General features: G+C 38.3%; 1 protein-coding gene and 1 long non-coding RNA gene across 2 annotated transcripts in view; one reads left to right on the forward strand and one right to left on the reverse strand.

Annotated features, from left to right (window-relative positions):
* Positions 1 to 1,147: 1,147 nt before the first annotated feature.
* On the forward strand, positions 1,148 to 15,252 carry LOC133563309 (uncharacterized). The gene is made up of 4 exons (XR_009809027.1): positions 1,148 to 1,219; positions 1,301 to 1,446; positions 10,008 to 10,105; positions 15,092 to 15,252. It is a non-coding gene; the product is annotated as an uncharacterized LOC133563309 (long non-coding RNA).
* A 217-nt stretch (positions 15,253 to 15,469) lies between these two features.
* The window catches only part of LOC133563308 (synaptic vesicle glycoprotein 2B-like), a 100,010-nt gene continuing 91,635 nt past the window's right edge, over positions 15,470 to 23,844 (reverse strand). Inside the window, exon 15 of the mRNA XM_061917372.1 lies at positions 15,470 to 22,625. Within this exon, the coding sequence (XP_061773356.1) occupies positions 22,442 to 22,625 (184 nt within the window). The 3' untranslated portion in view covers positions 15,470 to 22,441. The remainder of the gene's footprint in view (positions 22,626 to 23,844) is intronic.

The following is a 23,844-nucleotide window of genomic DNA, read 5'->3' on the forward strand; positions in this document are numbered from 1 at the left end:
CGCCTGTCGATCTCACGGTCCACTCTTCCCTCATTCGTGAACAAGAGTCCGAGATACTTGAGGTCCTCCACTTGGAACATAATCTTCTCCCCAACCCAGAGATAGCACTCCACCCTTTTACGGTTGAGAACCATGGACTCAGACTTGAAGGTGCGGATTGTCATCCCAGCCGCTTCACACTCGGCTGTGAACCGATCCGGTGAGAGCTGAAGATCCTGGGCAGATAAAGCCAACAGGACCACATCATCTGCAAAAAGCAGAGACTTAATCCTGCAGCCAACGCCCTGACCGCGCCTAGATATTCTGTCCATAAAAGTTGTAAACAGAATTGTGAAAAAGGGCAGCCCTGATGGAGTTCAACCCTCACTGGAAACGGGTCCGACTTAGCGATCATACATGGAGTCTACCGGTACCCCATACTCTCTGAGCACTCTCTACAGGACTTCCTGAGAGACACAGTCGAATGCCTTCTCCAAGTCCACAAAGCACATGTATACTAGTTGAGCAAACTCCCATGCACCTCCAGGGTGTTGCCGAGAGTATCGATTTAGTCCACAGTTCCAGGACCGGGTATAAAAAAAACACACTGCACCTGAATCCGAGGTTAGATTATCCGGTGTGGCCTCCACTCCAGTACACCTGTATAGACCTTACGAGGAAGGGTGAGGATTGTGATCCCATGATAGTTGGAACACACCCTCTGGTTCCCCTTCTTAAAAAGAGGAACCATCCCCCTAGTCTGCAAATCCAGATGTACCGTCCCCGATGTCCACGAAATGTTGCAGAATCTTGTCAACCAAGAAGACAGCCCCGCAGCATCCAGAGCCTTAAGGAACTTCGGGCGAATATCATCCACCCCCAGAGCCCTGCCACCGACTTTTCTTTTCAACTACCTCGGCAACCTCAGCCACAGAAATAGGAGAGTCCACCACAGGTTTGTTCATCTGTGTCCTGGGATTCTTCTCGGCTGTGTTACAAAGCACCTGACAGTTGAACAAAGGGTTGAATTATGATCACTTAAATGTATGCAGTGTTTTATGAGGGCTGTGGGAACATGCACTGAACTTTCTTGTGTACATTACTCTTATCACACACTGACTCTTTATACTACTTCCTATTTTCCTTCTTTATTTAGTCAGAGGACAGAATTATGGACTGTTAACCTGTAAAATGCTCGTGAGAACAGCTTTTTGTCATTTTGGATCCAAGACTCTGCAAAGTAAGCATATACTTTGACTAGAATTTTGAGCATATGTACATTTGTCCTGTACTGATTCCCTTTGTTTGTGTTGTTTGTTAGGCAATGGAGAAAAGATGCAGCGTCAGCAAGTTGTGTATTTTTTGTGTACTCTTAGCCCTGGTCTGTGTAGCCACCATTGTCGCGCTGTGGACTATTGCCCTGACAGGAGGAGATGAAGGTGATGATGTCACAGCTCCTTGGGACAGGTAAGATATTTGTTTCCGGTGACATTTGAACAGTGACAGAATTGTTGATGCAATATTATTTTTATTTACACTTAAAGGTGAATCTGCAAATTATGAGTGATTGATCAGTCTGGACACTTCAAAGGGATGTTTCTCCATGGCTTGATAAAAACAGGTTCCATATTGTAATATAATATAAAATAAAGTAATACAAACCCCAAAACCAGTGAAGTTGGCATGTTGTGTAATTCGTAAATAAACACAGAATACAATGATTTGCAAATCCTTTTTAAATGATATTCAATTGGACAGACTGCAAAGACAAGATACTTGATGTTCAAACATGAGAAACTTCTTTTTTTTTTTGGCAAATCATTAACTTAGAATCTAAAGGCAGCAACACATTGGAAAAAAGTTGTCACGGGCATTTTTACCACTGTGTTACATGGCCTTTCCTTTGAACAACACCCAGTAACCGTTTTCACAATTTTTAAAGCTTTTCAGGTGGAATTCTTTCCCATTCTTGCTTGATTTACAGCTTAAATTGTTCAACAGTCCGGGGTCTCCATTATGACATTTTAGGCTTCATATTGCGCCACACATTTTCCATGGGAGACAGGTCCGGACTACAAGCAGGCCAGTGTAGTACCCACACTTTTTTACAATAAAGCCATGCTGTTGTAACACTTGCTGAAATAAGCAGGGGCGTCCATGATAATGTTGCTTGGATGGGAACATATTTTGCTCCAAAACCTGTATGTACCTTTCAGCATTAATGGTGTCTTCACAGATGTGTAAGTTACCCATGCCTTGGGCACTAATACACCCCCGCACCATCACAGATGCTGGCTTTTGAACTTTCCACCTATAACAATCCTGATGGTTCTTTTTCTCTTTGTTCCGGATGACAAGATGTCCACAGTTTCCAAAAACTATTTGAAATGTGGATTAGTCAGACCACAGAACACTTTTGCACTTTGCCTCAGTCTATCTTACATGAGCTCGGCCCCAGCAAAGCCGGCAGTGTTTCTGGGTGTTGTTGATGAAAAACTTTTGCTTAGCATAGTAGAGTTTTAACTTGCACTTACCGATTTAGCGTTACACTATATTTACTGACAGTGGTTTTCTAAAGCGTTCCTGAGCCCCCGTGGTGATATCCTTTACACACTGACGTCACTTTTTGATGCAGTACCGCCTCAGGGATCCAAGGTCCGTAATATCATCACTTACGTACAGTGATTTCTCAAGATTCTCTGAATGTTTTGATGATATTATAGATGATATAGTAGATGGTGAAATCCCTAAATTCCTGGCAATAGCTGGTTGATAAATGTTGTTCTTAAACTGTTCGACAATTTTAAGTAAAATTTGCTCACGCATTTGCTCACAAAGTGGTGACCTTCGCCTCATCCTTGTTTGTGAACGACTGAGCATTTCATGCAAGCTGCTTGTTCCCAACTAGCCTGTTCACCTGTGGGATGTTCCAAATAAGTGTCTGATGAGCATTCCTCAACTTTTTCAGTCTTTTTTGCCTCTTGTGCAGGATTTTTTGAAATATGTTGCAGAAATCATAATTCTGAATGAGGAAATATTTGCAAAACGTAACAACGTTTTCAGTTGGAACGTTAAATATCTAGTCTTTGCAGCCTTTTCAACTGAATATAAGTTGAAAATGATTTACACAACGTGCCAACTTCACTGGTTTTTGGGGTTAGTATAATATAATATAATATATTGTTACTATGCTACTAATTAAAAAAAAAAAATATATATATATATATATATATAATCAGATGCTCAAGAATAGGGATGATTATCAAAAGTTAGGTTAGCGCACCGAGGTTTTCCAACATTTTACTAACAAAGACAGCAACAGTGCTACTTTAAATAATTCCAAGGTTGCTGTTTAATCAAGAGGAGGACATACGAGCAATATGTCGAAACATTTGAACACACAGCATGCAATGAATGTGATGTTTTTGAACCGAGCCAATCTCATCCCACCTAGCAGCAGTCATCTGACGTACATACAACAGGTACTAATACCACCTATCATGTCAGCGCTATTACTTGTCAAATTGAAATGAATGCCTTCTCATTCAGATGAGCAGGAGGAGACACCATCAATTGATTAACGTTGACCCCGACTTAAACAAGTTGAAAAACTTATCCGGGTGTTACCATTTAGTGGTCAATTGTACGGAATATGTACTGTAGGCAAGGCAAGGCAAGGCAAGGCAGCTTTATTTGTATAGCACTTTTCATACTCAAGGCAGACTCAAACTGCTTCACAGACAACAAAGTGAAATGAAATAAAATAAAAGCAGAATTAAAATGCAGACAATAAAAATAAAAACACTGCGGACGTTAAAAGATTAAAAGATTTAGCTGAAAGCTAAGGTGAACGTAAAAGTTTTCAGTTTAGTTTTAAAAGTAGTCAGAGTTGGGGAAAGTCTGACACCTTCAGGAAGTTTATTCCAGCTATTTGTTGCATAGTGACTGAATGATGCTCTCCCTTGATTTGAGTTTACTCTGGGAACCGCTAACAGATTGGTCTCAGAAGATCTTAGTGATCTAGAGGGCTTATACAATGGGAGCATATCAGTGATGTACTTCGGCCCGAGACCATCTAGTGATTTATATGTGAGCAGGAGGATTTTGAAATAATTTCTCTGATGTACTGTGCAATCTACTAATACAAGTTTCAATCAATCAATCAATCAATCAATCAATCAATCAATCAAAAAACACATTCTGACTAGTTTTGATGTGGACAGTAATGGCTCCAGTTCACATCTGCCGCTAGCTTCCAGGGAAGAGTGCAACTCGACCAGGACGGACAAATGTCACCGAGCAGTGACTCAGTTTGTGGTCAGAAGCTTGCAAGGATTTGCCACATAGATCCTCCTTCAGTAGGTGAATCTTCAATTGTAGTCAGAGAAAACTTGCATGTTTTCCTACAGCAACATTTTCACTCAGTCAATATATTAAACAGGTTCAACTCATGAAATTAGAATATTGTGTAGAAGTCCATTTATGTTAGCATCTCAACTTCAAATATGAAACTATGTGATATAAAGTCAAATGAGATATGTCAAGCTTCTATTTAATACAACTTTGATGATTTTGGCTTACAGTTTTTTTGTTGTTTTTTTAAAAACAACACATTTTCTGAGATTTTCAATTTAAGGTTTTCTTAGGTATAAACAATAAACATCAACATTATATCAAGGAAAGGTTCGAAATATCCCATTGTTGCATGCCGTGAGTCCGTCATTATATTAGTTTCACCTTGTAAATCTAAACAGACGGTATATTAGATTAGATTAGATCAGGGGTCGGGAACCTTTTTTGCTGAGAGAGCCATGAGAGCCAAATATTTTAAAATGTATTTCCGTGAGAGCCATATCATATTTTTTAACATTGAATACAACTAAATGCGTGCATTTTTTTAAGTAAAACCAACATTATTTTTAATAACGTTGTTATTTTTTGAACAGGTGCGGTTGAAACGGATGGATGGATTAAAATGCTTGAGAATGTTTTATATTTTGAACATTATTTTTAACATCGGGATTACCAGCGGAATTATTCATTACTTATCGTGTTAAGCAATGTCAGCTAAGATTTATCTGAGCGACAGATGCAGTCATCAAAAGAGCCACATCTGGCGCTAGAGCCATAAGTTCCCTACCCCTGGATTAGATAGTACTTTATTTATTCCTTCAGGAAAATTAAAATGTTCAGCACAATCCCATTCAAGATCAGACAAACGTTACAGGGAGACAGAACAGGATCGCTGACAGGTCTGCCGGCTTCCAGCGCCCCTTACAAAAAAAAAAAAGGTGAGATACAGGTAAACAAGTGGGGGGAATGGGACAAAAAAATGGAAGATTAAAATAAAATAAAATATAATAAAAAAATCGGTCCAAGCCTGGGCCCTGCAGAGGGGGTCCAGACTGAGGCCAAGGGAAAAAAGGGTAGATGACAAAGATTCTTAAAAGTTTTTAAAATGTTACTAAATGTTTCATTCTTGTTTGATTTCCATATGTTTTATTTTTTTAATTCTACAGAAGCTTTAAAAAAATATAAAATTTCAAAAAATTTTTAAGACCTCACTGTTGTCTTTGTAAGGTCATGTTTGTGACGGTCTGTAACTGCACTTTTGTTTGTGGCTCCTTGGTTGATGTTTGTTTCCTGTCGGTGCTCTTATTAATGTTGCCCTTCCTACATGTCGCCATGAGCCCTCGTTTCCCTCACCTGTCCCTGATTGACAGCCTGGCACACCTGCTTGCAGTTGCCAACCAGACGTTTTATTTATGCCTGCCTTGCCTGTTCCTCAGTGCTCGAGGATTGACTATGTTTAGGACCTTTGCATGCATGACTTTTTCCTCACTATTTTGGATATAAAGCAGTAGAAAATGGATGGATGGATAAAAGACTCTTACCTGCACATCATTCCCCTGTTTACTGCATCTTGGGGTCACAGCCTCCGTGGACATGTGTGTTCCTCACATTGTCAGCTCTAAACTAAACAAAATTGATGCTTATTCATCATATAAGCAGAAACAAAAATTGAATTGGAACCCGAAAAATCTTATCAATTCCCATCGCTACTCCAAAGTGAAAATATGGACGAGAATATGATGTATATATTTTGTTGAGCTACATAAGATTAAATGAGATAAGATTTTAATTTGATGTGTATAAAGCATCAACTTATTTTAGTGCCCTCACTTTGTTTTCTGGTATTACACCGAACCCTTGTTTATCATTGTTATTTGGTACTGTTAATCTGTATTTTTACAAAGTAAAAATACCTAATTATGAATCAACAATGTTTATAAGTACAAAATTAAAAAAGTGTTTGCAACTTACTAGGGTTGTACGCTATACCGGTACTGGTATAGTATCGTGGTACTAATGAATCAAAAACGGTACTATGTTTTTAAAGTACCAGTTCCCCATTTTCGTTTTCGTTTTTTATTTTTTTTTAACGGGAATGACGCCGTATCGTCACGTCCTGACATTGCTGGTTTTACGAGCGGATGAGCATGTTCGGCAGCGCACAATCACAGAGTACTTACAAGCAGTGTGTAGACAAAAAATGGAGAACGGATGCATTTTGACCTAAAACTAACGATAAAGGTGACGTTATAACACTAAAACTCCCTCAGGAAGAGGTGTTTTAAGACATGGGTAGCTCGCTGGTGGCTAAAGTCCAGCCGCAGTCGGCAGTGTTGTAGCTGCTTCTAAATCACTAATCCTGGCCTCCAAGGCGACAAATAAAGTGAACTTATTACAAGTATCCAGAATAGCTAAACATGCTTCACTACACACCGTAGGAGGATACAATAGCTAACCGCTAACAGCAAGCTAGCACCCCTGAATGTAAACAAATGCCATAGGTGGATCTACACCTGACATCCACTGTAATGATACCAAGTGCAGGAGCGTATTTAGTCAATTCTAATATGATTACATCGATATTTTTTATCGTCACAAAATCTTTTTTCCTTTTCATATTATGTTTTTAAACTCAGGAAATATCTCCCTGGAAACATGAAGACTTTGAATATGACCAATGTCTGATCCTGTAACTACTTGGTATCAGATCTATATACCTAAATTTGTGGTATCATCTAAACTAATGTAAAATATCCAAACAACAGATGATTAAGTAATTATCACATATAAACAGAAGTGTAAATAGAACATTGTGGAAGACTTGTGCTTCCGGGCTCTTCGGACCACAAATCACCGACATGCCAGGCTCCTCCTTGAGGGTTACCACAATGTTTTATTTTTAGCAATGTGCAAAGTCGTTTAGTGCTTTTCAGCAATTGTTTTTCGGTCGGTCTCGCTCTCGCTCCTGCTAGTGCTCGTGCTCCACCATCCACCCCAATCCCCTTACCGGCTGCTGCCTTTAACAGAGCGACAGGTGATTAGATAAAAACACCCAGGCGGGCCATCTACGCACCTGTCGCTGATCTCGAAGCCGTTCCTGACACACCTCGCTGCGCTGCAGGTCCGCAGGCCACCCCACTCCCCCACAAATATGTTAAATATGTTAAAAGAGAAAGTAAGCAGATATTAACAGTAAATGAACAATTAAATTATTAACACATTTTCTACCAATTGTCCTTAATAATTTTGACAAAATAATGGAATGATAAATTACACAATGTTACTAAAAGACAAGTTGTCTAGTATGTTCACTATTTTATTTAAGGCCAAAATTGTTCTTTGGTTGCAATAAGAAACATATGTCTAATGTACCGTAATATTTTTTGTTAGAAAAAAGCCAATAATGCCATTTTTTGTGTTCTCTCTTTATTTAGAAAAGAACTGAAAAGTATCGCAGTTGTGATGATCCGTTGCCCGAATCATGTTTTGTTTAAGTTTAGGATTTCCTTAGTTTTGTTTCAGCACCCCTTGTTTTGTGTTCCTGGTTGCCATGGGCGCTGATTGTGCCCACCTGCCTCTGGTTAGTCGTTGGGACGCTCACCTGCTCTCGGTCACCAATCAGAGAGCGATTTATTTCTGCCTCTCGCCACACACTGTCTGGCTGTTCTGTTTGCTTCCCGCAACATCTACATTGGTCAATCCAAGCTTCCTGTTCCAGTGCTAAGCTTTTCCTTTAGCTTTACCTCTGCTATCGGCATGGCTGTTCTGTTTTTGTATTTCTTGTCTGATTTATTTATTTAAAATATTCTTTTTTTTTTTTTTTACCTGCACACTGCTTCCGCTTGTCCATGTGCATCTTGGATAAACAACCTGCGCATAACCATGCGACACTTAACTGAAATAGAGATACATTTTGGTACCGGTACTAAAATATTGGTATTGCAACAACCCTACAACTTACTAAGGAGGTTTTTTTTCAACAATCTGAGAGCCCCTGGACATGAAATAACAGCCACACAGTCACTTCATTACTTGTTTATTTCAAAAAGTCATCTCTTACCACATTATGCTTCAAACAATGCAGCTTCACCACATCGCAGACTTTAAATCATTTTAAAAATATATATTTTTAAAGCTGTGGTTTTCAAACTTTATTCACCAAGTAACACCTTAGAACACATTTGGCTCTCCAAGTACCACCATAATGACCAACATTAAAATACAATAGCGTACTAAGCCTAAGTGTTCATTAAAAACAAGGCAGAGCTTTTATTTTACACGTACATTCAATATTTTTGCCCTCTGTAACATTGCATACAATTCACAAACAACATCAACAATAATACTCCGTACATATTAATAGACTTCTTTTAACACACCGCTAGATGCAGCTCGCATACCACTAGGTGGTACACGTACCACAGTTTGAGAATAGCTGTTTTGAAGCATATTCTACAATGTTCTGGAACCTGAATTAAACATTTCCAAGCATAAAAATAGTTAAATGAACTAAGAAAAAAAAAATGCTACAGTAATATTGGCCATTAGAGGAGAGCAAACCAGTCAGACCGCACTGTTCAGTATTGTGGCCACTGATTGGCTCAGTAGATTAATAGAGTGCAGAGGTTTCTTAACCTCTTAAGGCCCAAGCCGTTTGTTTACATGATTTTTGTATTTCTCTTTGCTATTTGGGCTTATTGGACCCTAATTGTAATAAAAACTAAAATATCATCTTTTGATATGATGTACTTAGTCCATAAGTAACAAACGTGTACTTCATGTGTAGTGTAATGTTAATTTTAATTTTTACACTTTTTTTCCCCCAAATTCCATTGTATGTTATACTCTTCTGACACCACCAGATGGCAGTATAAGTGTCCACATAAGGGCCATAAGACCCCAATTCAGTAGTGTACACAATTTTGAAAATAAGAGCTAAAAAGTGCTGTCCACGCATGTGGCCACTAAGACCTTTAGAGGTAATGGGTGTTTTTTCTTGTCAGGAGGGTTCACATAATGGTAAAAAAAAAACATTTTGCAGGTAGTAAAAAGTTATTTTATAATAATGATTCTCACTTCGCGGAAATGCATTTATCGCAGTCATGACGGGAACCAATAAAGGAAGGACTATTGTATAGTAATGCAACTTTAGGCTAAACCAATCAGTGCTCTGATTTTTTAGGTCTCATCTCCTGGCCAACACGACTGCGGTATTAATATTTTTATAGAGATGTCCGATAATGGCTTTTTTGCCGATATCCGATATTCCGATATTGTCCAACTCTTTATTACCGATTCCGATATCAACCGATACCGATATATACAGTTGTGGAATTAACACATCATTATGCCTAATTTTGACCTTGATTAGATTACTATTGTCATGATTTGTCTTATCATCATTACTCTTCTTATTATGCTCTTTGTAAATGTTGGTCCTCGTGAGGAATCACGTCTGTAATTTCATGGGTCTGAAGCTGATAACGTTTGGCAAAGGCTGCTATAAAAATTTTTTATATGGATGTCATGAATGGAGTCTATTAAAGAGATGAAGATTAAAACAAAAAAACGTCCTTGTATTAATGATGTCCGTTTGACGAATGAGATATTTTTCTGGGTTACATTGAATCATTGGAATATAAGTATGTGCAAACATGTACATTATATCCTCTCAGGTACACTCTCCCCACTTCTCCAGCTCCTCTTTCCTACAACGATACCCAGAGGAGTCCTCTGACCTTTGACCCTGACTCTGCTTTCTAACTCTTCACAGGTCAGTTGGAACCAGTCTGGAAAATGTCCATACGGCCATTTTACTTTGACTTTTCTTTTTAACGGTCAGAATTGAATACAGCATTAGCCTTGAGCAACAGTGTAGGAACATATGGGGCCAGTTACTCTAGGACCGCTTTTGTTGGTGTACATGCGATACAGGTGTGTACTCCATCCATCCATCCATTTTCTACCGCTTATCCCTTTTGGGGTCGCGGGGGGTCTGGAGCCTATCTTAGCTGCATTCGGGCAGAAGGCGTGGTACACCCTCAACAAATCGCCACCTCATCGCAGGGCCAACACAGATAGACAGACAACATTCACACACTAGGGCCAATTTAGTGTTGCCAATCAACCTATCCCCAGGGTTATGTCTTTGGAAGTGGGAGTAAGCCGGAGTACCCGGAGGGAACCCACGCATTCACGGGGAGAACATGCAAACTCCACACAGAAAGATCCAGAGCCCTGGATTGAACTCAGGACTACTAAGTACCTTGGTATTGTGAGGCACATGCTATTCGCCCCAAATAAAACAAAAACTATTAAATAAAAAAAATAAATTTAGTTTGTAGTTGTAAAAAATATTGACATTTATTCTTAAAAATATGGTCTTTTAAAAGGGAACTGCGGTTTTTGGGGGGGAATTTTCCTTATCATTCACAATCCTTACAGTTCTAAATAGTGAAACACTGCTTGCAAGAGGCGGCTAACAATGCAGGTACAGGGGATTAGTCCGGAATGCCCATACAGCACTATAAAAAAAACCTACAAAAGCTGCCAAAAACACTCCATTTACCAATGCAAATTAACCAAGCTATACTGTGGCACAGTGGTTCTCAACCTTTTTTCAGTGATGTACCCCCTGTGAACATATTTTTTTAATTCAAGTACCCCCTAATCAGAGCAAAGCATTTTTGGTTGAAAAAAAGAGATAAAGAAGTAAAATACAGCACTATGTCATCAGTTTCTGATTTATTAAATAGTATAACAGTGCAAAATATTGATCATTTGTAGTGGTCTTTCTTGAACTATTTGGAGAAAAAGACATAAAAATAACTAGAAATTGTTGAAAAATAAACAAGTGATTCAATTATAAATAAAGATTTCTACACATAGAAGTAATCATCAACTTAAAGTGCCCTCTTTGGGGATTGTAATTGAGATCCATCTGGATTCATGAACTTAATTCTAAACATTTCTTCACAAAAAAAGAAATCTTTAACATCAATATTTATGGAACATGTCCACAAAAAAAATCTAGCTGTCAACACTGAATCAATTGATGCATTTCTTTTCACAATTTATGAACTTACATTCATATTTTGTGGAAGTATTACTCAATAAAAATATTTATAAAGGACTTTTGAATTGTTGCTATTTTTAGAATATTAAAGAAAAAAAAAAAATCTTACGTACCCCTTGGCATACCCTCAAGTACCCCCATTTGAGAACCAGTGCTGTAGCATATTGTAAGAGCCAGCTAGCTGGAGCTGCTAAAAACTTTGGTTGCGAATCCGCCATAAAAATGAAGAAGGAGCTTGAGCTGCTTTTATTGCTGCTGTATTGCCTTTAGGTTGGGAAACGTTTATGCTGGGTTATGAATCATACATCTCACATTGGTTGTAGCACCAAGCCAAGAAGGTCAACTTTGAAAATCCACACGCTACCAACTTGATATCATATGGCTGTCAACAAATGGTAAATTGTCTATGTGCGCATGGACACATTTAATCGGATCAATAGGCTAAATATTCCGTTGTATACATGTCATTCGGAATATTCTGACCCGATCACACACATTTGGATCAAAATTTCATTTTTACCGAGATGGGTGGTCTAAGTCAGTGGTTCTCAACTTTTTTTCATTGATGTACCCCCTGTGAACATATTTTTTTAATTCAAGTACCCCCTAATCAGAGCAAAGCATTTTTGGTTGAAAAAACGGTAAAATACAGCACTATGTCATCAGTTTCTGATTTATTAAATTGTATAACAGTGCAAAATATTGCTCATTTGTAGTGGTGTTTCTTGAACTATTTGGAAAAAAAGATATAAAAATAACTAAAAACTTGTTGAAAAGTAAACCAGTGATTCAATTATAAATACAGATTTCTACACATAGAAGTAGTGAAGTGAAGTGAATTATATTTATACAGCGCTTTTCTCTAGTGACTCAAAGGACTTTACATTGTGAAACCCATTATCTAAGTTACATTTAAACCAGTGCGGGTGGCACTGGGAGCAGGTGGGTAAAGTGTCTTGCCCAAGGACTCAACGGCAGTAACTAGGATGGCAGAAGCGGGGATGGAACCTGGAACCCTCAAGTTGCTGGCACGGCCACTGTACCAACCGATCTATACCGCCCGGGTACTTAAAGTGCCCTCTTTGGGGATTGTAATAGAGATCCATCCGGATTCATGAACTTAATTCTAAACATTTCTTCACAAAAAAATAAATATTTAACATCAATATACATGTCCACAAAAAATCTAGCTGTAAACACTGAATATTGCATTGTTGCATTTCTTTTCACAGTTTATGAACTTACATTCAATAAACATTCTTATAAAGGATTTTTGAATTGTTGCTTTTTTTAGAATATTTTTGAAAAATCTCACGTACCCCTTGGCATACCTTCAAGTACCCCCAGAGATACGCGTACCCCCAATTGAGAACCACTGGTCTAAGTCATTCAGATTGTAGCGCATTAGAACACATTTTCCAAAATTTGGTTTAGAATTGTTGTTATTGCATATGAATTTGATGTCAGATATACTTTTATTTAATAGTCTCGAAATGAATTGATTGTCTTGCTGCTGTCTCCTCCTATTCAACATGTTCAGACGTAGTGTTATTTACTGTTGTGTTGGCTGCTTTAAAACAAGACTAGCAAAACTAATGTATCCTATGGAGTGTCATGTGTCGATGTAACAATAAAAGAAGGGATCCAGTTGTCGTTTTAACAAGCTGTTTTATTCACCTGTGCATAATCGTAGTATAAAAAGCAGACAACAGCTACATTTCAAAAAGAGAGCTAAAACAAAAGTAGTGAACAGAAGGAAAAAAAAAGATTTAAAAAATACAGTGATAATGTCGGACAAGCAGAAATGCACAATCCATGTTTTGTTTACATAGGAAGTCACTGCTTAGCCAGCACCTGCAGTGAGAGAACCCTTCCGTTTATATCAGGTTATTGGCATGTCAATGTAAAGTATTCCGATTTAAGGTGTGATGCATGAAAATGGACGTTATAATCAAATCAGTTTTTTCATGTTCCATGTACAAGGTAACATTCTAATCCGAATGATGATCAGGCTAAATAAATTTTGTCCATGTACATTTGGCTACTGTTGCCTAAGACCATCGCAACATCGATTGGAAGCATCTTTTTTTAATCTGAGGAGTGAGGAATATTCTGAATTTAGCAGCTCAAGGAGAACATAAGTACTGAAAGATACAAGCATCCCATCAGTCAGCATCCTCGTGGAAGTGAACATTCTTAATTGCTGTTTTATCTTCTTATACATCTTCTTACTGGAAATTGTGGTGTATCATGTCGTAATTGTATGTATGTTGGAAATAAACTCAAATCATTACCCTATTTGAAATGTTTAGCGGATAGCAACGAACGCCCCACCCAGAAAATATGTTTGGGTAATGCTAATGCTAAACATGAGCAAAAAACTGTTAAGTATTACATGTTATCATAAACATGCCTGTTACTATATTATATACATACTTACATCATGTATACAAAACAATGCTAGATGTTTTAAAGGTGTTTAGAGGGCTTTATAGGCAGAATAAATCGTATCCCCATTACCTGCATCGTTGGCCGCCTCCTACTATCACTTTTTTACTATTTAGAATCTACATAAAAGAGAAAGCCAAGTGTCAAATAAAAATTGTGATATTTGTGGATGATAGGCAAAATTCTCCAAAAATGCAGTTCCCCTTTAAACCACTAATGGTAACATATATTAACTGGTTGTGTTCTTTTTAAATGTTTTGGTTGGAAAAAAAAAAGAGAAGTATTTGGAGCTAATGACACACAACTTATTAGCACGTTGGTCAGCAACCCGCAACCCGCGGCTCTCGAGTTGGCTTCGTCTCTTGAGCACCGTCCTAGTGGCTCCCTGGAGTTTTTACAAAAATGGAAAACATTGGGGAAAAAAAATTGTTGTTTTAATAATGTATTTGTAGGAGGACACACATAACACAAACATTCGTAATAGTTAGGAAGCACACGGTTTAATATGTTTGTGTGTATGCTTCATGACAGTATTTGGGCTGCTCCGTTTTGTCCTACTAATTTTGGCGGTCCTTGAACTCACCGTAGTTGGTTTACGGGTACACTTTTTCCGTCGCTGTCACAGAAAGACGTGCTTTATGCCACACCTTCTTTGTCTCATTTTGTCCACCAAACATTTTATGCTGTGCGTGAATGCACAAAAGTGAGCTTTGTTGATGTTATTGACTTGCTAACATGCTATTTGGGCTAGCTGTGTGTACATATTGCATCATTATGCCTCGTTTGTAGGTGTATTTGAGTCCATTTAAATTCCTTTACTGCTGTCCTCTGTGTATGTTTTTTATATTTGTATTTCTCATGACACATTATCTGTATGTAATGTTTGCTGCATTTCTCATTGTGTGCCATGTTGTTCCAGACCACAGCAAACATTACGATGTTGTTCCAGACCACAGCAAACGTTACCCAGCTTGCAAAGATTGTAATAATTCCATTAGAAGAAGACAGCCTGTCCTTTTCTTTGAGTTATATAACCCTCTGAGACACTTACTGTACTCAATATGTTGCCTTCATTATAATACTTACAAAAGGCTTTTAACTTTTTGCGACTCCCGACAGATTTTTTATTTATTTTTTTGGTCCAATAGGGCTCTTTCAACATGTTGCATTGCCGACCCCTGTATTAGCATATCACATGACCACCACAGTCACAAACGCTTTGTTTTTCCATGACAGTTGAAGCAGTTGAAAGCAGAGAATACAAAGGTTGGTGTTGGCTCCTGAAATTTGACAGTGGACCATCGAGGGAACCTCCAAAGAAAGAAAGAAACCAATTCCAATGCACTGACAACTTTGCTTTAATGGTCTGATTAGTCATTGCCACAAACAAACACATGTTATAATAAATATGATTCAAATCAAAGCTCCTGTCGTGATGAACAATGATCACAAAGAACACATGTTGGCTTCTGCTTTCACTGGTTTCACACACAAATAAAGACACGGGCAAACTAAAATATATTAAAAGCCATTGGTGAGTTATTTTTCCTTCGTTGTCATAAGCATCTGCTGATGGCACCACGTCATGAAATATGAAAATACTGGGAATGTTGCAATAAAAAAAAAAACACTTCTAAAATTTGGATTTTTTTTTTTTTTTTTTGGTTATCAAGAAGTTGGACTTTCATTGCTACATAGATTCAGATTTAAAGCAAGGATCATATGCTTGTGTTTTGACGGACTAACAAAAACCTTTTAATTGTTTCCAAGTGCAGCAGCTATTGTCAGAGGCTCGTTTTACTCAGCAGTGATGTCATGATGTTGCATACAGGGATGGTTACCTTTCACATGTCAGGTGCATGGGAATAAATACAGGTACTCAATGCTAATAATGTTTTTTTTGCCTGTTTTAAATGTGTTAATAAATGTTGAGTGTTAAAAAAAAAAAAGTTATTTAACATTTAACAGTGAGCTGTGCTGTCCAGTGATCTTGTTTTCTTACACTTTTTTGTTTAATTTTTTTAAAGTACTGTACTGCACTTTATAAAAGTAGTATTTGCATGCAGTTGCAATTCCAATATGTTAGATAGCAGTAGTGTATAGCAGGGGTGTCAAATATACAGCCCAGGTTTTATCCGGCCCGCGGGATGAGTTTGCTAAGTATAAAAATGAGGCCAAATTTTTGAATGAAAGAAACTGCTGTTCTACATGTGTCCACTAGATGTCATAGTAGCATTTCTTTGTATCTTTGTAGAATAGGCTACATATGTAAAAAAAATTAAAATAAACCACATGATGTTAGTGCACCAGTCGAGGAAAATGAGCAAACAACATAAATAACGTCCTGTAGTTAGATTTTTAATGTTTTTTTCATCTTGACGGATTGAAAATTAACACCAATGAGTTGACTGATTAACATTATCACATCATTTATTCAGAAACTATAAATAACTATTAACCACAACATGTAAGTGTAAATTTTTTTTTTTAAATTATGAGTTGGACATATTCAGAATGTGCTTCTTCTATTTTAAACAAAAAAAAAAAACAATGTGAAGTGGTCTTTATTTTTAAGTTATCGTGCCGTGATTTTAACACTTGGGAGTAGATTTTTCTCCATGTGACCCCCCATCTAAAATGAGTTTGACACCCCTGGTGTATAGACCACGGTAGCCAGAAAGTAGTATTTGTCATTACGCTGAATGTACCAGTCTTTTCTTTGACTGAGTCCTACAAAGTGTAATGTAATGTACTCTTTGACTTTAACGTGCATCTTAGGTGTAGTTTTCATTACCAAATTTGAAGGTTTTGAAATAGCCATATAAAATCGCTCATGCTAAGGGACGGTATAGCTCGGTTGGTAGAGTGCCCATGCCAGCAACTTGAGGGTTGCAGGTTCGATTCCCGCTTCCGCCATCCTAGTCACTGCCGTTGTGTCCTTGGGCAAGACACTTTACCCACGTGCTCCCAGTGCCACCCACACTGGTTTAAATGTAACTTAGATATTGGGTTTCACTATGTAAAGCGCTTTGAGTCACTAGAGAAAAGCGCTATATAAATATAATTCACTTCACTTCACTAATCTGTAGCATGTTTATAGCAAATAAACATTGAACTAGCACGTTTTAAAGATTGGAGCCTTGTTGTACTTGTGAGCATTTTTTCTGCAAACGGACGTGATGTCACATGCGACAAAAGTATCGAAATATGGCACCGTTTGATTTCACGTGACACGTGACCTGGTAGTGCTAATGGACTTTGGTCAATACCTATAAAAGAGTACTGGATTCGGTACCCATCCCTCTTCACCACTGTTCTGTTCATTGAACACAAGCCAAGTGTATAGCAGGAGTTATTGTCATAGCATATTGTATCATTTTGTTTGTCAGCATGTATGTCTGGAGAAGTGCCATGGAGCTTCTCACACAGTATCAGATGTGTGTCACATGCAGAGAAAATGGATGATTGTGGTGGACAATCTACAGTTGACTGAAGAGGACAGTTTCGAACTTGCACATGTTGACAGACATAAACACGCCAAGAGAAAACATTTGACAAACATGCAGTTAGACACTTACACAACCCATCGCAACACTTTGTCCATAAGCAGTCTAATTGTACATGTCAACACTGTACTAGAACACTAACGACCAGGACTGCCACGTCTACACACACACACACATACACGCACGCACACACACACACACACACACACACACACACACACACACTTGTATTTGTTACCTTCTTGAGACCTCCGAAAAATGCCATTCTCTTTAGGACCACCCTTTCTAGATGTATAAAGATTTGCATTTACAACATTAATATTATATACATACTATGCACGCTTTAAGTACATTTTTATGTCCTTTAATTTTTTGTCTAATTGACTTTAAATCTTCATTATTTACTCCAAGTTATTATTGTCTGTCTCTACATTCATATTTATTTTATAGTTTTAATCAATTTTGGCCCAAGTGGACACATTTTGGTTCCTTACACACACTTGTTATTTCATCTGTTGTCCAGAGAGGGAGCACTTCAATTTTTTACACACACTTGTTGTTTCATATGTTGACCGGAGGGGGAGCACTTTTAAAAGCGACGCACAGTCAATTTGAAAAATCCCTCCTTTTTGGGACCACCATTGTTTTGATAGATTTCACCACCAGGGGTGCAAATGAGATCTTTATTATTTTTAATTACACACACTTGTTGTAAAAAAAAAAGTCTGCGGGCTATAGAGCGTTTTCCGTTCGGGCTCCAGTACTCTGGAATGCCCTCCCGGTAACAGTTCGAGATGCTACCTCAGTAGAAGCATTTAGTCTCACCTTAAAACTCATCTGTATACTCTAGCCTTTAAATAGACCTCCTTTTTAGACCAGTTGATCTGCCGCTTCTTTTCTTTCTACTATGTCCCCCCCTCCCTTGTGGAGGGGGTCCGGTCCGATGACCATGGATGAAGTACTGGCTGTCCAGAGTCGAGACCCAGGATGGACCGCTCGTCGGGACCCAGGATGGACCGCTCGCCTATATCGGTTGGGGACATCTCTACGCTGCTGATCCGCCTCCGCTTGAGATGGTCTCCTGTGGACGGGACTCTCGCGGCTGTCTTGGATCCGCTTGAACTGAACTCTCGCGGCTGTGTTGGAGCCACTATGGATTGAACTTTCACAGTATCATGTTAGACCCGCTCGACATCCATTGCTTTCGGTCCCCTAGAGGGGGGGGGGGGGGGGGGGGGGGGGGGGGTTGCCCACATCTGAGGTCCTCTCCAAGGTTTCTCATAGTCAGCATTGTCACTGGCGTCCCACTGGATGTGAATTCTCCCTGCCCACTGGGTGTGAGTTTTCCTTGCCCTTTTGTGGGTTCTTCCGAGGATGTTGTAGTCGTAATGATTTGTGCAGTCCTTTGAGACATTTGTGATTTGGGGCTATATAAATAAACATTGATTGATTGATTGAATTTTTTTTGTAATGTGCTTAAGGCCAATGACGAACGAGTCACGGACCACAGATGGCCCCTGTGCCGCACTTTGGGCAACCCAGCTGTATATGCCAACTGTTAATGGCCACTATAGTCTTAGTACCGTAGTGTATTTGTTCATCCTATGGTCACATATGGGATGCGGTTTGTTTACGTCAGCACCGGATGTTGTAAAATCAGCTGTTCACCTGGCGGGTGTTTTCGGGGATGTATAGGGAAGTTCTTCTTTAGCTGCACCGTGTTGTTTTATCATATATTGTTGTCTTTGCACCTGTTTACTTTTGTATGCACATTAAATCAACAAAACAATCCTGACTTTGGAGCAATGTTCACTGACTCTAGTATTTGCCTTTCTATTGGATGCAATGGTTTTCCGTATTGGGATCATGATTTCAGTCCTAACTTGATCACCGGTCCTCATATGGAGGGTAGTTTTCCTTGTTGATGTCTCAAGAAGGGTAGAAATACAAGAACACACACACAGTTCTGTAGTCTCAGTGTGTACTCAGTGTTGTCACTGAGATAGAAAAGGAGATATGTGTCAAAATAAAGACATACTTGTGTGTAATTCTAGACAACACATTCAACTGTTGGACATTTTGTAAATAATCTGTTATAGTTTACATTGTGGGCCGTGATCAAAATTCAACCGTATAGGAGCAGCTGGGAAGTCATTCATCATCACATGCAGGAAATCACTTACAGTACATGTCAGTAGATTGGATTTTGCATTTTTTTGACTGACACTGTATGTAGTATTTCAACAATATGCTAATCAGTACGACATGTTTATTGTGTAGAACATAAAGCTGTGTTTCGTGTGCCGTCGAGCCCAAAATGTATTTAAAATGTTTGGAATGGGTATCTTTAACACAACAAATTGTTGAACATGATACGTGGACATTGGTTTAAGGTCTATTTGGGGTCTATTGGGGCAGGGTGGCTCAGATGGCAGAGCATCTGGCCAGAAACTTGGGGGGTTTCTGGTTCGGACCCAGCTTCCGCCATCCGGGTCACTGCCAGTGTGTCCTTGTGCAAGACGCACCCTGCTGCCCGTGTCACTCACACTGGTGGAAATGTACATCAGTGGTTCTCAAATGGGGGTACGCGTACCCCTGGGGGTACTTGAAGGTATGCCAAGGGGTACGTGAGATTTTTTTTAAAATATTCCAAAAATAGCAACAATTAAAAAATCCTTTATAAATATATTTATTGAATAATGCTTCAACAAAATATGAATGTAAGTTCATAAACTGTGAAGAGAAATGCAGCAATGCAATATTCAGTGTTGACAGCTAGATTTTTTTGTGGACATATTCCATAAATATTGTTAAAGATTTCTTTTTTTGTAAAGAAATATTTAGAATTAAGTTCATGACTCCAGATGGATCTCTATTACAATCCCTAAAGAGGGCACTTTAAGTTGATGATTACTTCTATGTGTAGAAATCTTTATTTATAATTGAATCACTTGTTTATTTTTCAACAAGTTTTTAGTTATTTTTATATCTTTTTTTCCAAATAGTTCAAGATAGAACACTATAAATGAGCAATATTTTGCACTGTTATACAATTTAATAAATCAGAAACTGATGAAACTAATGACATGGCTATATCTTGTTTTTCAACCAAAAAAGCTTTGCCCTGATTAGGGGGTACTTGAATTAAAAAAATGTTCACAGGCGGTACATCACTGAAAAAAGGTTGAGAATCACTGATGTAGATAATGGGTTTCTCAGTGTAAAGCGCTTTGAGTGTTATGCATGTCCATCCATCCCATCCATTTTTTACCGCTTGTCCCTTTTTTGGGGTGGCAGGGTGTGCTGGAGCCTATCTCAGCTGCATTCGGGCGAAAGGCGGTGTACACCCTGGACAAGTCGCCACCTCATCACAGGCACGTCCACACATGTATGATATATTTGTGTGAATGCTTCAAAGCATGTGGTTTTCTACACCAAAATGTATCTATTTATTATTATTCAACCTATTATTATTCTTCCTCTCCAGATTTTGGTGCGCTCTATAGTCCGAATTTTTCACCCATTTCAAATCCGTTCCAACTTCAAACTGTTCAGCCTAATCGGAAATAGCGGGATTTCCCTTGACAAATTCCAAAAATTCCCAGATTTCCCAGAATTCTAGGTTTCTCGGGACATTTTTCCCATTCAAAATGAAGTGGCCATTTTTCTAACTTTAACCATTTACAAATGTTTCAACCTATTAAAACCATTCCACCTTCAACACATTTCACCATTTTGGAAATTCAAACTATAATTTTTCCAAGTTCATAAAAATTCCAGGATTTTGCAGAATTCCTGGTTTTCCAAAGCCCTATTTCCACTCTTTTATCTGGCGACTACTCCTTCCACACTTTTCAACGCATTTCAACCGTTCCACCGTCCAAACATTCCTCTTAATCAAGACAAAAAACTTAGTTGTTTTTTGAACTGGAAAAATTCCCGTTTTTTCCGAAGTTCCAGGAATTCCAAAAAACCATTTCTCAATTCAACAGGTTACACCACTTCAACATTTCTCAACCGATTTGGAAAAATTCCAGACCATTCAAGTTTGTTTCTTTTACCATTTTCTATAAAATTCCAGCATTTCCTGAAATTCCCACATTTTGGGGAAAAAATGGGACATTCTTCAAACTTCCACAATTATTCTTAAATTGATATTACATTCTGTCAGCATTTCAGTTCAACTTCAGCATTGGAGCATTCACACACAATTCCTTCAGGAATGAATCGGCCAGTACAGTATGTCATTGTATTCATATTTTGTATTTTAGTCTTACCCCCAATCTTGCTGGACATTTTTTTTTAACTCTTCTAAAAGTTAATCAATAAATATCCATATCTATTTGAACTTGGAACCTTTATGTGAAATGTTAATAACTTTGGGATGAATTATAGCTAAATATCACGGAATGACTAATAACGCATTTCAGTATAATGCAGCAACCACAAAAAAATAACTTTTTGTTGTATTAGTACCTCTCTTACAGATATGAATGTTATCATTGTTGTTTCATATTATTAATACTAGTCCAGAACCAGATGCTTGGAAAGGTCATGTCTAACAAATCAGTGCCATTGCTATTAATATATGATAGTTTTCAGTTCAATTTTGATTAGAACCACATACTGCCTTAAAAAAGTAGGACATTGTTCAAACCATAAGAAAAATAACTGCAAGTGTAAGTTGGTTGTACGTGTTAATATTGCAAATAATAATCAGGAATATATTTTGTTTCCACTGAGACAGACCTGGAGACTTTTCCAACAAACATTGTGATGTCGATCCTCATCATGCATTCAACACAGAGCAGCAGGTGGAATCATAAAGAAATCCTTTTGTCATCATGTGTAACAACATCGGACATTATTGGAGCATCATCCTTATTCTTTACAACTACCAACGGACCCTCACTGTCAACAACACATCACAAACATGACATTTTACTACTTAAAGGTGTTAGCTGTTTCTGTTCTTGCTTTGGAAATAAAAGTGCAGTAAACGTCCAGTAGAGCTGCAGCAGAGACGTCAACATCAAGCACAAACTCTTACGCGCCTGTTGAACGCCCGCTTTCACGGGCCTCACTGGAGAATCTTCTCTCGCGTGTCGGGCAATTTGAGGGCAACCAGGCCGCCGCACACCAGGGCAGCGAAGGACAGCAGGATGGGGATGGCTTTGGTGATACCCACAAAACTGGCAAAGATGGAGCTGCCAAGAACTGCAGCCAGCTTGCAGAGAGCGTTCAAGATGCCAAAAGCCGTTGCCCTGGGATACAGACAAATAATACTTGTAAACTTCAAAATCCCCAAATACTGTACCTGTATCATAACTGGTTCTCAATATACCTGAAAAAAAAACAAAAAACAGGACTCAAATGAAATAAACACCAGGGTCTCTGTTCTTACTAGTGTTGTAAAGATATCAATACTAAAAAAAAATCGGTACTTTTCTAAATAAGGGGGACCACAAAAAAACTGCATTATTGGCTTTATTAAAACTATGTTTCTTATTGGAGTTAAGTCCTTCAATAAAATAGTGAACATACAAAAAACGTGCTTTTTAGTAGACAGTAAACAAACAAAGGCTCCTAATTAGTCTGCTGACATATGGAGTAATATATTGTGTCATTTATCATTCTATTAGTTGGTCAAAAGTATTAAGGACAAGTGGTAGAAAATGAATTATTAATCTACATGTTCATTTTTCGTCAACATCTGCTTACTTTCTCTTTTAACAGGTTCTATCTACACTTCTGTTAAAATGTAATAATCACTTATTCTTCTGTTTTTTGATAATTTACATTAGTTTTGGATGATACCACAAATGTGGGTATCAATCCGATACCAAGTGGTTACAGGATCATACATTGGTCGTATTCAAAGTTTTCATGTGTTCAGGGACATATTTCCTGAGTTTATAAACATAATATATAATTTAAAAAAACTAAACAAGATGTTGTGATGCCAAAAAATATCTATGTAATCCTAATAGTATCGACTAGATACGTGCCTGAACCTGGTATCATTACAGTGGATGTTAGGTGTAGATCCACAAATGGCATTTGTGTACATTGTGACACCGGTGAGCTACGGTGTGTAGTGAAGCATGCTTAGCTATTCCTCATCCTGCAGGGATGATACTTGTAAGAAACTTACTTTATTTGTCGCCATGGAGACCAGTATCAGTGATTTAGAAGTAGCTAAAACACTGCAGATGGCGGATGGACATTAGCCGTTACCTAACTAGCCATGTCTTAAAGCACCTCTTCCTAAGGGTGTTTCATTGTTTTAACTTCACCTTTATCATTAGTTTTTAAGCCAAAATGTGTCTGTTCTCCGTTTTCTGTCCACATACCATGTCTGTTTGTAAGTACTCTGTGATTGTGCGCTGCCGAACATGCTCGTGTACTCGTAAACCAGCAATGTCACAACTTGACTTCGACGCGGTCGCGGTGGGGATGTGTGTGTGCGAGACCGGTACTTTT

This window comes from Nerophis ophidion, linkage group LG12 (genome assembly GCF_033978795.1).
Source record: "Nerophis ophidion isolate RoL-2023_Sa linkage group LG12, RoL_Noph_v1.0, whole genome shotgun sequence".
Taxonomy (NCBI): domain Eukaryota; kingdom Metazoa; phylum Chordata; class Actinopteri; order Syngnathiformes; family Syngnathidae; genus Nerophis; species Nerophis ophidion.